The following is a 19201-nucleotide window of genomic DNA, read 5'->3' as shown; positions in this document are numbered from 1 at the left end:
TGACAAAAAGATATCCAGATTACAGGTGAATTGCTGACTTGTGAAACCACTGTGGAAGAAAAAAAAATAGGTTTCAGAATTGGAGTATGTGCAGTAGATTGGCTATCAGAATTTGTTTTACGCTGGAGGCGTGGTTCTTAAAAGGCAGATTCAGAGTCAATTCTCCTCATTTGGGACTCCAGACCTGCAGGTGTTTTGACACTTCACTGAAGACTGCCTTTGCTCAAACTTCACACAATTGTAGAACATGGTCTCGTATACTATAGACCTAAATCAGCTTTTTCAACTCACAGTTCTTACTTGTATAGGATTTATTCTGATCAAAATATTGAACCTTTTTCGCAAGAGATGGAAGTTGATGGCAGCAATGAAGCCGTTTCCTGGACCCCCAGAGCACTGGCTATATGGGCATGCTCTTGAGGTATGTTTGAAATCAATCACTCAGTCAATTGTCATTGCCTTGTACTTAGACAACTCTCTTTCTCAACAATAGCCAAAATTTTCAGCAGTGATTTTGTTCATTTATTGACTTTTGCTGTTGCTTCGAACCACAGTTCAATCATATGTAGGAGAAAAAGAGATGACTTGTCTCTCTTCCCTACCATCATATATTGCTAAGACAGCTCAGTTCAGCCAGTAACACTCTCCAGTTAACACAGTTTTGAATATCAACCTTTGAGGCTCGTATTCCAGTACAGTACTTAAGCAGCACTGTATTGCCACACACCTTACCTTTCTTTGAGATGAATGATTTTACTCAATTTTATGAATTCTTACTTTCAGTAGATTTCATTGAACACTGAGAATACATGTTCAGAAATTGTGGAGAAAACCCTCTGTAAACTCCTCCTCTTGCTGCTCCTCTTTTTCTCCTCAACCAATATCACCAAAACAGCCGATCAGCTGTTTATTCAACTTGTTTATGTTTATTAGAGACTGCCGTTGCTGAATGGTTGCATTATAACAAATTCATTTTAGATCAAACGTGAATCATTATATGATGCACATATAATCATCTGAAAGACATGTTAGGTACATTGGCCATGCTAAATTCTCCCTCAGTGTACGTGAACAGGTGCCAAAGTGCGGCAGCTAGGGGATTTTCATAGTAACTTCATTGCAGTGTCAATGTAAGTCTACTTGTGACAGTAATAAATAAACTTTAAATCTTATATTTACCCTGCTAATCCCCGGAAACCAGGGTTAATTTAGCATGGCCAATCAACCTAACCTGCGCATCTTTGGACTGCGGGAGGAAGCCAGAACACCCAGGCAAAACATGCAAACTTCACAGATAGTGACCCAAGCCAAGAATCAAACCCAGGTCCCTGGCACTGTGAGGCATCAGTGCTAACCACTGTGCCACCATGCGACATTGTTTGATTTCTGATTTACCTTGCTCTATGAGCTCGGCGCTGGCTTGTTCTCAATGCTCCTCCTCCACCACCTGTCTCACCTTGTCCTTTGAGGCACTGGGTGAAATTTTATCACTTTTGAAAATATTTTCCCATGTCTCACCTGCCTGTGAGATATTTTTGACGGATTCCTAAGGTTGCAGGTTGAATCAGAGGAACTGCAGCTTTGGAAGGTAGGCAGCCTTACCAGGGGAAGTGGGTATTCTCATGCAACAAGGAAGAGTGCAAGAGTACCTTAACATGGAGGCATCCTCAGAGACTTGCAGCAAAATTAAAAATCAATGAGGGCAGAGGGGAATCCCTACAGTAGATTGAATTGAGCCATGGATGCAGATTTTCTTGTCGGGTGAATAGCTGCTCCTATTGTCCACCTATCCACCTAGCAAGTTCACCAGTGGAGGAAGCGTGGCCCAAATTGAAGTTTTCAGTTTCCTCCTGGTCCAGCCTGCCTCCTTGGTGTCTCATAAGATTCCACCCATTGCTTCCCCATCTCAGAGACCTCTGCCTCTCTTACATACCTTACTCTATACGCCCTCTCATGTTCTGTAAATGCTCTCTCACCCTCCCCTTCTCTACTGAGCTATCCTTGAATAATTTAATAAATAAAGTAAATAAAGTTTATTTATTAATCACAAGGCTTACATTAACACTGCAATGTAGTTACAATGAAATCCCCCTAATTTTATGCCTTTCCAAAATTTATTCTGAAACTGCCTTTGTCTACCCACCTGAACTCTAAAAGTATTAATGATAGATTGTCATGCTAGCACTCGAGAGAATCTTGAGCTTTAAACATGTTAGCAAAAAATGCATGAAGAACTTGCCCAACAAAACCGAGATCTCAATGTGCGCAGATATGGGTGCACATTATCCTTGATAATGGCTCTTGTTATGCTCAACACTTCAATTGTGCATTTTTTTAATAAAGATTCAATTAACTCAACGATATTAGATTTTGCAGAATATTATGCGGAATAAATATAATCAGAAATATTACCATTGTTAATAATGATGGCTCGCATGGTCCATGATAAAGGTCCTCATTACTGACCTTAATGAAAGCTGTCCATAAAGGTCAAGTGATTTGTATGATGCGGATCTGCATGATTGAGGCCCCCAGAAGGTCAGGGACAAGATGGTACCACCTGGACACTGCCAGCTTGACCCTTGGCACTGGCACCAGGCAGTGCCAAGCAGGGTTCCTATGGGGGTGAGGCCAGTGGGGAGCGATCGGTTGGAATGGGGGTCCCTCTGCAGTTGGGATCAGCAACAAGGGGAGAGAGGTCAGCGATGACAGCTGGCCTGCTGGGGGATGGCCGGGACTTGGCAGGGCAGAGAGGGGATCACGTCAGAACTGCCGGGGACAGGGTCTGTGCTGCCAGGAGGGGGATTAGAGGTGGCCCAGGCTGCAAGTGGGGTGGGGGGGATGAGGGGGGGAGAGAGAGGGGAATATAAGGTTGGCCCAGAGCCAGTGAGTGGGCTGTGGTTATCAGGGGGGCAGTATTGCAAAGTTGCTGTGCTGACCAGCGGTCGATTTGGCCAATGATCTGGAAGCCAGCTGTGCGGGTCTACCACGCATGTGTCAAACTCAGCGCTAGCAGATCGGTGCATGCACAGTGGCCCGCTCAGCGCCACACTGCCAGCCTCGCCAGTGGGAATAGGTCCTGCCCACAGATTTATCTCGTGATTTACGCTCTTCCACATTGCAGTGCTCAGAGTGGGAGATTGACTTTGAAAATCCCACTGGAACAAACAACAGGATTTACCCCCATTTTTACACAAATTCGGCACTTAGGATTTTTTTGGGAGAATCCCATCCGTAAACCTTATCACTGACATTTTGAGATTTTGTCTTGTGCAAATATAAAATTATTTTACATGGCCAGTAAGATTGTTCAGTAATTTTGACTTATTACACTGTTAAAACCAGTTACAGCTCATTAAACAAGGTGTCACCATTTCAAGGTTTTTGTAGAATGCAAAGTAAAGTAAAAGTGGAAATTTACACCTCTCACATTCATATTAGTCTTTAACTCCCTTCTGCGGATGTATGGAGAATCACTGAAAACAAATTTTCAGCATTTAACTGCACATATACTAATGCCAGGAGTGGCTGTGATTTTTCACAAAATGACGGTGGCAAACACCAACACTTTTCATTTTTATTACAATTGCAAAATTTGGGCCAATGAACAGATTACAGCGACTTCTGTTGGTAACTGTGCTGACAGTTGTAGAACCAAGATATACAGGCAAGGAACTCCTGGGAGAAAGAAGAATAAATGATTCATGATCCTTCCTGAATATCTGGGGCTGCCTGCTGGAAAATGTATGAGCTGGAACTGAAAAATGGATCATGCTTGAATGTGATGCCTATCATGCTTGAATAACCTGTAACAGGGTTACTTGTGAAGAATTGTCACCTGTGTAATATGCTAGAAAACTATTGAAATTCACAGAGTTAAGCCACTATAAATAAGTGCCCTTAGGAGTGAAAACTGACATAAAGATCTCACCCTCTTTTTGAATGATTTCAGACTGCAGATCTTGTTCGCTTTCACTGATGAAGAGTATTCTTGTATTAAACCTCACTGCTTTGAGCCTTTTGCCTTAATTACTAATTCTGAGTATGTCAAGATTGATACAGGCGCCAGAGGTAAATTCTTCCAAATTTGTCAACGTTGTATTTCACCTTGTTGAATTTAATTGCAGTTTGCTCAAGATGGGACAGATTTAGACAAGAATGTGGTATGGGCAAAGCACTATCCATATGGCCACCGGGTGTGGATCGGTCCATTTACAGCATACTTAGTTATATACCACCCTGACTATGCTAAGGCATTACTTGCAACTTCAGGTAAAAAAATATAGATTTTTTCTCAGTATAAATGAGTTGTAGATGTTAATATGAATTGATAAAGCAGTTTGCCATTTTATCCAACAGGTAGTGTGTTATATTCTGCAAGAGAAACAAGGTTATTTTGATGGTTCAACAATGGTTTGTTAACACAAAGTGAAAGGCCCTAACAATATCCTAAAAGCAATATTGCCACTTTAATATGTGGAATTAAAAATGTCTATACCTTATGGAAACTTCTAACATCTGTAGTAACATTGTAGAGTTGTCTCTTGGCTGAATGATTTTTACTGATACTTAGAAGGGAAACAGGTCAAATCAAATCAGCCCATGGTTCTAATTGTTGTAAAATAGATATATGCATACTCCCAATGTAAAATTCTCAAGAGCAATGACTGTAATAGTTTTGATGGAATGCAAAGAGATACAGGCCAGGAGTGGGAAAAAGAATACAGATCAGGTAATAAGCTTTTCATTGGACTCTATTCAAAAGAACTGTTAGATGAGCCTCCCAGAGGGATGTCTATACATATCTTGAACAGATGAAGGGAGGAGCGTGTACTTAGTAAAAGAAAAGGAAATAGAATTTTCTGGGGTAACTTTAACAGTGAAATGTGAGCTTTGATTTAGGTTTCAGTGATCATATCACTAAGGGCAACCTCTAATTGGTCAAAAATTACCACCTACCATTCTTCAATCATGTTCTCATCTTCAAATTTCATTTCATTCCCTTCTATCATCTCCAAAACTCCTAAATGTATGCAAATTCCTTTCCAGTTTATTTCTCTCTCTTTTAGTTCATGTATCATATATAATAGATATACAGAGAATCAGAATCATACAGTGCAGAAAACCATTTTGCACATGGTGCCTATGCTGATTCTTTGAAAGATACACAAATATATATTTTCCTCTCTGGAACTTTCTATTCATCTCCTTATAAATAGTAACTATTTGTTTCCTTATTTTGAACAATTATTTCCTTATTAATTTCCTGTCCAGTCTTATCCTGCCATCCCTTTTCACGTAATCCACTCTGCTATCCATATTCCTCTTCTGTTTTTTGTTTGCTTGCCTGACTCTACCCCATTAAACTAAATTTCACATAAAGACAAAATACAAAATAAACTCTCATTCCAAAAATCTTTGCCCCCAGGGAAAGGAGGATTAGATAGCTGGAGTTATTCACCTTCAAGGGATCAGCTACCTCAACAATCTCTGACAATTCACAAAAGATGCAAAAGGCAGCACATTATCTGCAATGTTTAAAAGTTGCTGGTGTCAGTCAACAGCTGCTGATGAAAAGATAGATAACAGAATGCAAAATGATCCATTAAGCACATGAATTAGTGGATACAAAATGGATTTCATTGTAGGAAAATATAAGACTACACACTTTGAAGCAGGATACAAAACCTTTACAGGATGAAAGGGTGTCCATTAGCAAATATGGGAAGTAATTTTGGGCAATTTATTGGCTATTCAGTGAAAATATCAAATCAAAGTGATGCAATATCAACAAGCTTAGTCAGTACTGGGCTACTTTGATTGTAAATCAAATCAGGTGATTTTTACTCTGTAAAAGCTATTGTTGAAACCATAGATTGATAATCCAGTAAGATGTTCCTGATTTGAATGGTTGTCACAGGGAGCACTATTCAGGAACTTTGTGACCATAACCCGTTTTTACATTCATTATGTTAAATGAGACAAGCCATTTGGGCTGAGACGAGGAGGAATTTCTTCACTTGGAGGGTAGTGAATCTTTGGAATTCTTTACCCGAGCAGGTTGTGGAAGCTCAACCATTGAATATGTTTAATGACAGAGAGAGACAGGTTTCTAGAAACTAATGGCATCAAAGGGAAAATGACATCGATATAGGCCAACAGCCATGATCTAGTTGAATGGAAAAGCAAGTTTGAGGGGCTGAATGGTCTCCTACTGCTTCTATATTCCTAGGGATGAAAAATCTGGATTTGCTGGTCTGCAATTTCATTATCCTTATCCCTGGGATTTCGGCTGTACAATGGGAGTGCCCAGCTGAGGGATCAGCTCACAAATATGTGTGGCATTAGGCATTCTACCATGAACATAGTATTATTCATTGGAGAGAACTTAGAGGAAGATAATAAGGATTGTTTACAGTTGTTTGAGTTTTAATTGATCAAGAAGCTTATTTGGCTGAAATTGTTTTCAATGGAGAAATTATTCAAAATGATGAAGAGGGAAAAGATAAGCTATGAGGGTAAACTTGTAAGTAATATAAAAACGGATAGTAAAAGCTTCTTTAAATATATAAAAAGAAAGAGAGAAGCCAAAGCGAACAGATGCCCCTTAGAAAATGAGACTTGGGTCATAGTAATGGGGAATCAGAAATGGCAGAGGAGTTAAACAATTGCTTTGTATCAGCCTTCACGGTGGAAGACACTAATAACGTTCCAAAATTTCTAAATAATCAAGGGGCAAAAATAAATACAATAAAAATAAATACAATAACAATCGCTAGGGAAAATGTACTAACGAAGCTAATGTGGCTAAAGACTAGTAAGAGCCCTAGACCTGATGGGTTGCACCTTTGAATATTAAAGTAAGTAGCTACAGAGATAGTGGATGAACTGATAGTAATCTTCCAAGGAGAATCCTTAAATTCTGGAAAAGTCCCAGCGGATTGGAAAACTGTCAATCTAATGCCTTTATTCAGAAAAGGAGACAGACAAAAAGCAAGTAACTCTCAGTCAGTTAGCTTAACTTCTTTAATTGGGAAAATGTTAGAGTCCATTGAGAAGGATGCAATAGCAGAGCATTTAGAAATGCATAATATAATCAAGCCGAGTCAGCATGGCCTCATGAAGGCGAAATCATGCCTGACAAATTTATTGGAATTATTTGAGGAGGTAACGAGCAGGATAGATAAAGGGGAACCAGTAAAAGTAATATACTTGGATTGACAAAAAACATTCAATAAGGTACTGCATAAAAGGCTATTTAATAAGATAAGAGCCTATGGTATTGGGGGTAATATATTAACAGGGATAGAGGATTGGTTATCTGATATAAGACAGAGAATCAGGATAAGAGGTGCATTTTCAAGATGGAAATCTGTAACCACTGGAGAGCCACATGGATCAGGGCTGGGGCCACAATTATCTACAATATATTAATGACTTGGGTGAGGGAAGTGAATGTACTATTGCCAAGGATTAAGGATGACACAAAAATATGCGGGAATGCAAGTGGTGAGGATGACACAAAGAGTAGACAGAGGGATGTAGGCAGGTTAGGTGTGTGGGTAAGAACCTGGCAGTTGGAATATAATGTAGAAAAATGTGAAGTTTGGCAGGAAGAATAAGGGACCTGAATATTTATTAAATGGAGAAAGACCACAGAAAACTGCAGTACAGAGGGATTTGGGGGTCCTCGTGCATAAATTATAAAATCGAGTCTGCAATTTCAGCAGGTAATTGGAAAGTCAAATGTTGGCTTTTGTTTCAGAAGGAATGGCATATAAAAATAGGAAAATCTTGCTAAAAGTATACAAGCCAATATTTTGTCCACACCTGGAATACTGCGAACAGTTTTGTTCCCCTTATCTAGGGAAATATATCCTGTTATTTAAGGCAGTCCAGTGAAGGTTCACGAGTTTGATCTTGGGTATGGAGGGATTTTCTTATGCGGAGAGGTTAAATATGTTGGACCAGTAATCATTTGTGTTCAGAAGAATGAGAGTTGACCATATTGAGACTCAGGGGGCTTGACAGGGGTAGATGCCAAGAGATTGTTTCCCCTTGTGGAGGAATCAAACACCAGGGAGCATAATCTCAGACTGAGGGATTTCCCATTCAAGATGAAGAGGGGTTTCTTCTTTCAGATGGTAGTGAATCTGTGGAATTCTTTACTGTAGAGATCTGTAGAAGCTGGGTCATACTGGTTAAGTATATCTAAGGTTGAGATAGGCAGATTTTTAATCAGTAAGATAATCAAGGGTTTTGGGGAAAAGGTGGGAAAATGGAGTTGAGGATTATATCGGATCAGCTTTGATCGCATTGAATGGTGGAGTAAACTCGGTGGGCCAAATGGCCTACTTCTGCTCCTAAGTCTTATGGTTTTATAGTGAGACAAATGATTCTTCTTATAGAGAGAATGAATAATGCAGAAATTAACAAGTTATTTAACTTGGATTGTGATTATTTACTGCTAAGTCTTATATATAAATGTACATACTTTACAGAACCAAAAGATGATGTGGTCTACCGGTTTATGCTTCCTTGGATCGGTATGTATTCTAAGCCCTATTCACCACATCAGTACATTATGTGGAACATTGTGTTAACATGCAATTACAGCAGTTGTGTTGAGTATTTTTATGCAATAAATGACACAGAAAAATTCTTTTCATTTCTGATTAGGTAGCACAGCTTGCATATTTTGAGAAGTATTTTCCTCCCATTCCATATTTTTGTGGTTCTGTTCTATTTCAGCACCACTCACACTACATTATTTAATTGATGTGCTATATTGTAGCTGCAATTTTCACTGGAGTAGGAATCAGGTGCGTGGCATCCAAGAGAAAATCCTTTGATCTCAGCAGCATGAGGCCTGGGAGATTGATGCTCATCTGCCTGCCCTGGTCAGTTGTCTACCCAAATCTGTCAGGAAGTAGCATTGATTAGTGATCCAGCTCCTCTTCCTACTAGCTTCAGCTGACTAGAAAATCACACCTACTCCCCCCCTCAAGGCAATAATAAATTGAGTCCAGCCTCAATCTGCATATTTAATAAAAGGTGGTTTTAAGTGTTGCTGCCTGCTCAGGTTGCTATCCAGTGCTACTTTCTGGAAAGTGTAACTATGCTAGTATTGGGTAAGTACAGCTTTGATTGAAATAGAGCATGACATTGGATAGTAAATTTCCCCAACTGATTTTAATTCCCTGCTCAATCAGTTTCTGTTGGTTGGATAAGATTAAGTGCATTCCTTGTGAATCACCATGCATTACAGTACTGAAATAAATATATAACATTTTTTAGTTAGTCTTGATTGAAAATTGCCCGCTGAGTTTTTTGTTTGCCAGACGCTGAATCATCTGCCTTTACAATTGTTTTCACGTATTTGTTTTCACAGAGGAGGTTCACAAGAATGATCCCAGGAGTGAAGGGTTTGTCATATGAAGAGCGTTGAAGAGCCTGGGTCTATACTTGATGGAGTTTAGAAGGATGCGGGGGATCTAATTGAAACTTACAGAATACTGAAAGACCTAGATAGAATGGACATGGAAAGGATGTTCCCACGAGTGGGAGAGACTAGAACTTGAGGGCACAACCTCAGAGTGAAGGGACACTCCTTTAAAACTGAGATGAGGAGGGATTTCTTCAGCCAGAGGGTGGCGGGTCTGCGGAACTCATTTCCACAGAGGGCTGTGGAGGCCAGATCGATAAGTATCTTTAAGACAGATAGATAGATTCTTGATCAATAAGGGGATCAAGGGTTATGGAGAGAAGACAGGAGAAGGGGATGAGATTCACACATAATGCTGTCCTTCCCCATAACCACGCAGTGACACTTTCCATAACATAGCACTGGATAGACAGGGCTTTAAACTAATTAGGGGGGGGGAGGGTGCGAGGGTAGGTGATGTTAGGAGGTCTACAGTTAAGGATAGGGTACAGGTAAGGGAAGAGGCTGAGGATGTCCCAAGTGGTGGCGTTACGGCAAATAGGGTCCAGAAGAAGGCTGGGATGAAAGCGCTTTATCTGAATGCACGAAGCATTCGGAATAAAGTGGATGAGCTGGTGGCGCAGATCGACACAAATGGATACGATCTGGTGGCCATTACAGAGACGTGGCTGCAAGGTGACAGGGACTGGGAGATGAATGTACAGGGCTATCAAGTGTTTAGGAAGGATAGGCAGGAGGAAAGAGGGGGTGGCGTAGCTCTGCTGATTAAGGACAGCATCAAGGTGGTAGCAAGGGATGATATCGGAGCCAAAGAGCAGAAAGTGGAATCGTTGTGGGTGGAGATTAGGAACAGCAAAGGGAGGAAGACGCTGGTGGGTGTCGTCTATAGGCCCCCGAATAATGATCTGGAGGTGGGGCGGGCTGTTAACGCGCAAATAAGTGCGGCGTGCAGGAATGGGACGGCAGTAGTTATGGGGGATTTCAATCTGCATATTGATTGGTCGACCCATGTTGGACGAGGTGGGCTCGAGGAGGAGTTCTTGGAATGCTGCCGGGATAGTTTCCTGGAACAGTGTGTGTTGGAGCCGACGAGGGAGCGAGCTATCTTGGATCTGGTGCTATGTAATGAGGCGGGTAGAATTAGGGACCTTGAGGTGAAGGATCCTCTTGGAGAGAGTGATCATTGTATGGTGGAGTTTCTGTTGCAGATGGAGGAGGAGAAAGTGGGTTCCCGGACACGTGTCCTTTGTTTGAATAGAGGGGAGTATGGTAGGATGAGAGAAGAATTGGCGAATGTGGACTGGGGGAGCGCGTTGGAAGGTAGGTCTGCTGAGGAGCAGTGGAGGATCTTTAAGGAGATCTTTCTTGGTGCTCAGCAGAAATTTATTCCGATGGTTAAAAAGGACAGTAGGAAGAGAGGTAATAAGCCGTGGATAACGAAGGAGGTGAAGGAAAGTGTTAAATTAAAAGCGGAGGAATTTAGAGTAGCTAAGAGCAGTGGGCGAGAAGAGGATTGGGAGAGGTTTAAATGTCAACAAAGATTGACAAAAAAGTTGATAAAGGAGGGTAGAAGAAGCTATGAAGCTGGGCTAGCGCTTAATATAAAAAAGGATAGCAAGAGTTTTTATAAATATATAAAAAGGAAGAGGCTGGCTAGGGTGAACGTTGGTCCCTTAGAGGATGAGAAAGGGGACCTAGTGGTAGGGGATGGGGATATGGCTAAGGTCTTGAATAACTTTTTTGTTTCTGTCTTCACGGAGGAGGACGTGAATAATTTGCCGGGTGTTAGCGATGGAAAGGTGGTAGGACTGGAGGGTCTTAATGACATTACTGTTACTAGAGAGGTGGTGCGCAACAGACTGGAGGGGCTGATTGTGGACAAGTCCCCAGGACCGGATGGAATGCATCCGAGGGTTCTGAAAGAAATGGCGGAGGTGATAGTGGATGCCTTGGTGGTTATTTTCCAGACGTCGCTGGATTCCGGGGAAGTGCCGGAGGATTGGAAAACGGCTAATGTTACGCCGTTGTTTAAGAAGGGTGCCAGGCAAAAGGCGGGGAATTACAGGCCGGTTAGTTTAACGTCTGTGGTAGGTAAAATGTTAGAATCCGTCATTAAGGAGGAAATTGCGAGGCATCTTGAAGGGAATTGCTTGATAGGGCAGACGCAACACGGTTTCATTAAAGGGAAGTCGTGTCTGACAAATTTACTGGAGTTCTATGAGGATGTGTCTAGGGCGGTGGATAGAGGAGAGCCGGTGGATGTGGTCTTTCTGGATTTTCAGAAGGCGTTTGATAAGGTACCTCACAAGAGGTTACTGCAGAAGGTCAGAGGACATGGAGTTGGGGGTAGGGTGTTAGCGTGGATAGAGGATTGGTTGTCAAATAGGAGGCAGAGAGTGGGGGTCAATGGGTGCTATTCAGATTGGCGGTTGGTGACTAGTGGGGTGCCCCAGGGGTCGGTGCTGGGGCCTCAGCTATTTACCATTTATATAGATGATCTGGAGGAGGGAACCGAGTGTAGGGTGTCGAAATTTGCTGATGACACCAAGATTGGGGGAAAGGCAAATTGTGCGGAGGGTGTGGAGAGTCTGCAGAAGGATCTAGATAGGCTGGGCGAATGGGCCAGGAAATGGCAAATGGAATTTAATGTTGGCAAGTGTGAGGTGGTCCACTTTGGTAGGAAGAATGGTAGGAAGGACTATTACTTACGTGGCGAAAAACTGCAGCAGGCGACGGTGCAGAGGGACCTCGGGGTCCTTGTGCATGAGTCGCAAAAACCCAGCCTGCAGGTGCAGCAGGTGGTCAGGAAGGCGAATGGGATGCTGGCCTTCATAGCGAGGGGGATTGAATATAAAAGTAGGGAGGTCTTGCTGCAGCTGTATAGGGCACTGGTGAGGCCGCAGCTGGAGTACTGTGTGCAGTTTTGGGCGCCGCACCTGCGCAAGGATATTTTGGCCTTGGAGGGAGTGCAGAGGAGGTTTACTAGGCTGATACCGGAGTTGAGGGGGTTGAGCTATGAGGAGAGGCTGAATAAACTAGGCTTGTACTCGTTAGAGTTTAGAAGAATGAGGGGAGATCTCATTGAGACGTATAAGATGATGAATGGGATGGATAGGATAGAGGTGGAAAGACTCTTCCCGCTCAAAAAAGACAGTAGGACTAGGGGGCACAGCCTCAAGATAAAGGGGGGGCGGTTCAGAACGGAGTTGAGGAGGAACTTCTTCACTCAAAGGGTGGTGAATCTCTGGAATTCTCTGCCCGTTGAAGTGGTGGAGGCTGCCTCGCTAAATATTTTTAAGAAGCGGGTTGATGGGTTTTTGATAAGAGAGGGGATTAAGGGTTATGGGGAGAGGGCGGGAAAGTGGAACTGAGCCACGACAGATCAGCCATGATCTTATTGAATGGCGGGGCAGGCTCGAAGGGCCAGATGGCCTACTCCTGCTCCTATTTCTTATGTTCTTATGTTCTTATGTTCTTATAGCAATCAGAATTCAGGGGGACCCTGAGACCCACTGAATAATGATACTGTCACTTTGGCAAATTTCAACTAAGTTAGAGAATCAAATCAGGGATCTTCCTGAATTTAACGGCTCAGTTCCATTCCGTTCGATATGCTCATGAAAAAACTCATCCAAATGTATTCATGTTTGCTTTTTTTCTAAATTAACCATCTGCTATTTACAAAACCAAAGCAAAAGGCTAACAATTTCATTGGCAAACATAGGAAGGCTCACCAACTCTGTGATTAATAGTGAGCCTCTGAATTTCAGGTGATGGTTTACTAATAAACAGCGGTCAGAAGTGGTATCGTCATCGACGACTCTTGACACCTGGATTCCACTATGATATATTGAAGTCGTACGTGCAGGAAATTGCAGAGTCCACCAAGATCATGCTGGTATGTGTTTATGAGGTTTCTGATTATAACACGTAGATTGTGATGCTCTCACAAAAGTGCTCTGTAGAAAACATTGGTTATTGCTATGACTAAGCATGATGACCTTTTACTCCTGAGGCCTATATTTGAAACCAGCCTAGATAGATAGAATTAAAGTTTCCTCTTTTTATTTGTTCAAAAGGCTTTTAGGTGTAACGAGTTTGGGCCTTTTCTTTCTTGGCTCGGCATAAAAATGCCCACCAGGCAAATTTCACTGTGTATTTTCCAATTTCTCTGCCCTAAATTTGGCAGAATGAAGCCTTGTTTTTGTGCCAAAGTTACAGTGACTTTACAAGAGACATCCTGAGCAATTTCCACAACTTGAAATTGAATTTTCATTTTAATTAAATGAAGTAGGAGCCATAGAGTTAAGAGTCACATCTATGAGTTGCTGTACTTTCTCAAAAACTGACTTTACAGCCTCCAGGTTGATATGATTTTCCTCAGACATTCTTCACTTCAGATCAATAGCCATGAGTTCTGTGTTCAAAGATCTGAAGCCAGGCGATCTTCTTCCTTTTGAGAATGGTAGAACAAACACATTTACGCCTCAGCTCTCCCGTTCTGTTACACTCTGTGAATCAATCACTGCTACTTCCTCACTAACGATGATTTTTGCACCACCTTCCCCAACCCCACCTGCCCCAAGGGAACAAATAAGCAAGTGAAACAGGGAGTTATAGAGAGATTTATGATAGAGGAACATGGGCTACAATGTAGGTCCACGGACCCATAGGTGGGCTTCAATTCTTCTTCATCCTCGTTACTCGTCTCTCCATAAGCATCTTCAGTAGAGTCAATGGGGATGACTTTCCTTCTTTCTCGCACTTCCTCCTCTTCGCCCTTACTATCATCATCATTATCCTCCCTATCCCTATTGTCTGCTTCACCTTCCTGGTAGTGGACCTACCAGAGAGCAGGGGCCATGTTATAAATGAGTCAGCTTAGCACTATTGTGATTAAGAAGAGAGAGAAGGGTTTTGAAGTTACAATTGTACGTTTGTGCCAACTAAACCTGTTGCCATCACTATGTGGCCAACTTTGGTGTCTTCTAGGGCTAAAGCACAGCATCTGCCTTGAAGCTCCTTTAGGCGATTTATTTACTATTGAGAAGCTCCCTCTGGTGGCCACATTTTCCTGCAAGTTGAATGATTGGATTACAACAACAACTTGTATTTACATAGCACTTTTTCCATAACTGAATGTCTCAAGGTGCTTAAAAGGAATATATTAGAGCCAAGTATGACAGCAAAACACATAAGGAGAGTTAAGTTCCCCCAACAACTCTCCCACTCCATCCCCCCACCAAAGGAACAGGCTGGCAAAATAGGGGAGGGCATAAGATTGGGTGGGATGGTGTGGATTCTTGTCTACTGCCGCTGCACTTTCACTGCAATTATACCTGACCCTCTGTCCACCCTTGGGTCAAGGGAAGCCCTTAAAGGGTAAAAATATCAACATTGGAAGGGAGAATGTCATGTGGCAGTGTCACCAGGTATATCCAAGCAGCCTGACTGTGGACTCAGGGTGGGGTTTCCACCCATTTGGAAACCCTGTGCCCCACAGAAGGCTGTCCAGGAGAAGGGTCCCCAGGAGGATGAGGCCAACCCTGTTTGATCATCCTTCCAATCACCACCATCCCTCCTCACTCCCTCAACTCTGCTCTTAGTTGATGCCTGACTGACTGACTCTACTGAGCCCTCCCCATTTTCCTGCCTCTCCAGCCTTCATCACTGCTCCTGTTTGGTTGCCACCACTCATGGCTGCTGGCATTGAAGCAATGTCAGCCAGCCTCGGAAACAGGAGATCCTGCTTCTGGGGTGTGGAAGCCACAACCTCAGGCAACTCATGACCTGAACACAGTAAAATATGTCATGGCTTCCAGGGCCAACAGAGGCAGACTCGTCCCTAACTTTCCAGCCAGTAAGTGGGCCATCATCTCCACATTAAATCTTGGCCATTACGCCCAGTGTGAAATGAAGCCATTTTGTGATAAGACTATAATGACAGTGTTAATGCAGCTCTGGATGATCTATGAATTAATTACATCTATTTCCACAGGACAAATGGGAGCTCCTCAGCACAAATTCCAATTCAGTGGAGCTCTACCATCATATCAGCCTTATGACGTTGGATAGTATTCTGAAATGTGCCTTCAGTTTTCACAGCAATTGTCAGCTTGAAAAGTAAGAGCTTGAAAATCTTAGAAAGTAACTTTTTATGCACTTATTTTATTAATAGCTGTTGTTCACAGATAAAAAAATAAATAAACTGAGTCTCCCTCTTCCTCTAACTGCCTCTCTCCTAATCTCCCACTGTCTAAATAGTTCCTTTCCTTCTTGTAATCTTGTAATTAGTGTTCTCTGAACACTTAACCTGCTGATATCTAATCCCTCTCTGCTATTTTAATAAGGGCATTAAGCTATTTATTTTAATTTTCATGTTTTTTATTAAAATACCCGTACAGCTTCGGACACTAAAGGGCAATTTAGCATGGCCAATCAACCTAACATGAACATCTTTGGACTGTGGGAGGAAACTGGAGCACTCGGAGGAAACCCACACAGACATGGGGAGAATATGCAAATTCCACACAGACAGTGACCCGAGGCCAGAATTAAACCCAGGTCCATGGCGTTGTGAGGCAGCAATGCCACTGTGCCGCCTCTAGATTTTAGCCTAGAATTCACAGAGTTTTTCTGGGATGGATTACAACCTGGAGCTGAAGTAGATGCAAGGATCCAACAAAATTCACTTGCTAGATTAAGTATCAGGTACACTAATTTTTAATTCCAGGGTTCATTTAAATTCAGCCATCCATTTCCTGACGTGAAAGATTGTGACAATGGAACAGATGAGGTGCCTGCAATAGATCAGACAGTCAGGTTGTGGTGAGGAGGGGGTTTCTGAAAAGTCTCATGAACCACAGGCTTTTTAGATAGAATGAAGTAACATCCATATGAGGAATAACCTCATAATCAGGTGGTTTCAATGGCAGTGCAGGTCAGCCCATGATTTCTCAACCTTTGGATTTCCCAATCTATATTCCTTGTGAGAGCTTTTCCTTAATACCCAATTTAAAATCACCTCCAATCAATTATATTTGAAAAATACACACTGCAAAGATAGTAATCAATTTACACACAGCAAGATCCCAAGAAGAGTAACAAAATGAATAACCAATTAAAAAAAAAATTAAACACTTTGCACAAACTCAGGACGCTCTAAACACGAAAGTGCCAATATCTGAGCCCAGATGTCGCTATTTGTACTATATTTATGATAGTAAGTAAATTATGTTTCAAATATGATACATTAATGTAAATGCCAGTATTTAAACGTCATGATGTGTCACAATAACAATTGACCAAATGGAAGTTCAACAGATCTTTTCTCTGAATTCTGTTTTCACTCTCCAGTAATAACTCGTATATCCAGGCTGTCTATGAACTTGGATTCCTTGCGAGTGAAAGATTTAAAACATTCCAGCATCATTATGACCTCGTCTACTATCTCACCCCTCATGGAATTCGATTCCGGAAAGCCTGTAACCTAGCACATGAACACACAGGTAAGCAGGAATTACTAGCCTGCCTAAGTAGGTCAATGCCAAACTATAATACTGAGCTGTGTGATTCAAAAAGAACAGCAATATGAAGAGATGGAAAATTTCTTTGTTCAGCTTTCCATTTTAATACACTTTCGAAACATTAACCTTGAAACTGCACCAATGGCCCTGGGTCTCGTTGGATGCTTCCAAGCAACTTGCCAGTGACGAGTATTTCAAAGTCAAACCACTGCAGCCCTGACAGTGGCTCTCCAGTGAATGCTGCGAGGAGAGAGCTGTACATTTATGAAGGTGTGGGGCAGTTAGGAGAGACTGGGACATGACAAAGATGTGGGGATGATCAGGGGAAGGAGGGGGCGGGGGGGCATTAGAGAAAGGCAAGTGAATCAGCTGCAGTGAATATGGCAAGAGCCCACCTGACCTTCCCAGCTCATCATTCAGTCCAAATACTTTGTAAACTTTCCTTTGTTATGGTGGGCTCCAGCAGGCGCTTGTAAGGGTTGGGCCTAGTGCAGCAGTGTTCAGTTCATCCCATTTTTGTAAAGGGAGTCTCAGAAAACCATTGGTTCTTCACATTTGTTCAGGCTTTGAGCTTAACACATGTTTTGGGGTAATTCTTTATCTGCCTTTACCAATATGTGGGCAGCACACTGTCAGCATATAATAAACATAAGTGCCTACCCACAACATATTGGATGACTTCAGAGAACAACCATCCTATTGTTAGATTTCAGTTACTGAAGAGATTGAATATTATTCATAATTCAACAATTTTATATGATTTCAGGGGAATTAAATGTTCAGAATGTTGGGGAAGCTCCATGGGATATTCCTTAGTTTCTGATCTTTCTCAATGTGGCACCCAGAGCAAACAATTTCTTATCCCAGTGCACTGCATTGATCAGGCTTCATTTTTGGGAAAGCATTTGTATACCTGCGCCTACAACTCCTTGTAGCACGCAGTGCAGGAAAACTATACTTCAATTGTGAAACACTAGTCTGACAACAATGCTGTTATTTTCAACCGCCACAACCGCCTACCTTATCTTATACCTCATACAGCTAACATTAACACCTGAATAATCCAACCACCCCCCTACCGACCAGTGATACTTACGGGATCATTACTTACAGGTTTAGTTGTTATATTATTTCTTCTGGCTATTGGTGTATTTGTACACATGTTTAGAACTTTCCAATATTTGGCTAAAGTTTTCTTGTCTTGAGTGGTGAGAAGGGAAAAGTAGCAAGAGTTGTACTTGCTGCACTTGCAAGGGAGGGTGCCATGGAAGAGGATGGGGTGTTGGGTATGATGGAATAGTGGACCAGGGTGCCATGGAGGGAGCGGTCTCTATGGAATGCTGAAAGTAAAGAGTGGGGGATGGGGTTGCAAAGGGAAGATGTGTTTCTTGGTAACATCGTGCTGGAGTTGGCAGAAGTGGCACTCCTTTGGGGTGGAGGCTGGTGAGATGGAAAGTGAGGACAAGGGGAACAGGCCTTTAATTAGGGCTAGGCACTCAAAATATCAGGGCCCCTGTTGATGCCAAGGAACAGCAGTGGCTGCATGGAACAGTAACTTAAAGCAGCAGATAGCATCAATTTACTACGTTGCCTGAAACAGAATGAACAGCCATGGGGTAATTTTGTATTGAGATTTTTGTGCCTATTTTCTGGGATTAGTCAAATTCACTCTCTCAGTTTTTCTGCAACTCAGCATTGTCTTTATCTCATCCCAGTTTAGAATTCAGAATCTTACTGCTATTTGGTATCACACACAAGTTAAGCAGGTTTTTATTCTAAACCATATTGCCAACAACAGGACATGATTTTAGATCAATGACTCACACTTGTCTCCCCTTCTCTGTTGCCATCAGAAAATTATTAATTTAGGATGGGTTCTTCTATGCAGCCTTCAACTGAAACATTCATCAAAATTAAACTATTCTTTTGCCAGACATGGTGATACGCCAGAGGAAGGAGGCACTGAAAAATGAGAAAGAACTGGAAAGAATCAAACAAAGGAAGCATTGTGACTTCTTGGATATTCTTCTGTGTTCAAGGGTTGGTACCAATAAGTATTTGTGGATATGAACATAGTTTCTGTACTGAGTGGGAAAAAATCAAACTGATCATCATTCCATTTTCTAAACTATCTGTGCTGCAGTGTAGCTCTTCATTGTAGAAGATGAGCAGCGTGTTACTACACATAATGATAAGGAAGAAGAGTGTTACTTTGTCTGTGAGACAACTA

At 42.0% G+C, this 19201-nt stretch overlaps 1 protein-coding gene across 2 annotated transcripts in view; it reads left to right on the top strand.

The window, feature by feature from the left end:
- Positions 1-247: 247 nt before the first annotated feature.
- LOC145348364 (cytochrome P450 4B1-like) overlaps positions 248-19201 on the top strand; it is a 40339-nt gene continuing 21385 nt past the window's right edge. The window contains exons 1-8 of one of the 2 annotated variants that reach the window (XM_080196571.1): positions 368-421; positions 4128-4272; positions 8502-8546; positions 13216-13343; positions 15444-15568; positions 16282-16284; positions 16802-16953; positions 18905-19011. In XM_080196571.1, coding sequence (XP_080052697.1) covers positions 368-421; positions 4128-4272; positions 8502-8546; positions 13216-13343; positions 15444-15568; positions 16282-16284; positions 16802-16953; positions 18905-19011 — 759 coding nt within the window. Of the gene's footprint in view, positions 422-4127; positions 4273-8501; positions 8547-13215; positions 13344-15443; positions 15569-16281; positions 16285-16801; positions 16954-18904; positions 19012-19201 lie in introns of both variants that reach the window. The other variant, XM_080196570.1, reaches the window with a different exon arrangement.

Source organism: Carcharhinus amblyrhynchos, chromosome 9 (assembly GCF_965287045.1).
Source record: "Carcharhinus amblyrhynchos chromosome 9, sCarAmb.v2.hapA, whole genome shotgun sequence".
Lineage (NCBI taxonomy): Eukaryota > Metazoa > Chordata > Chondrichthyes > Carcharhiniformes > Carcharhinidae > Carcharhinus > Carcharhinus amblyrhynchos.
Note: the sequence above shows the minus strand (reverse complement) of the source record. Positions and strands in the feature narration are given on the sequence as shown.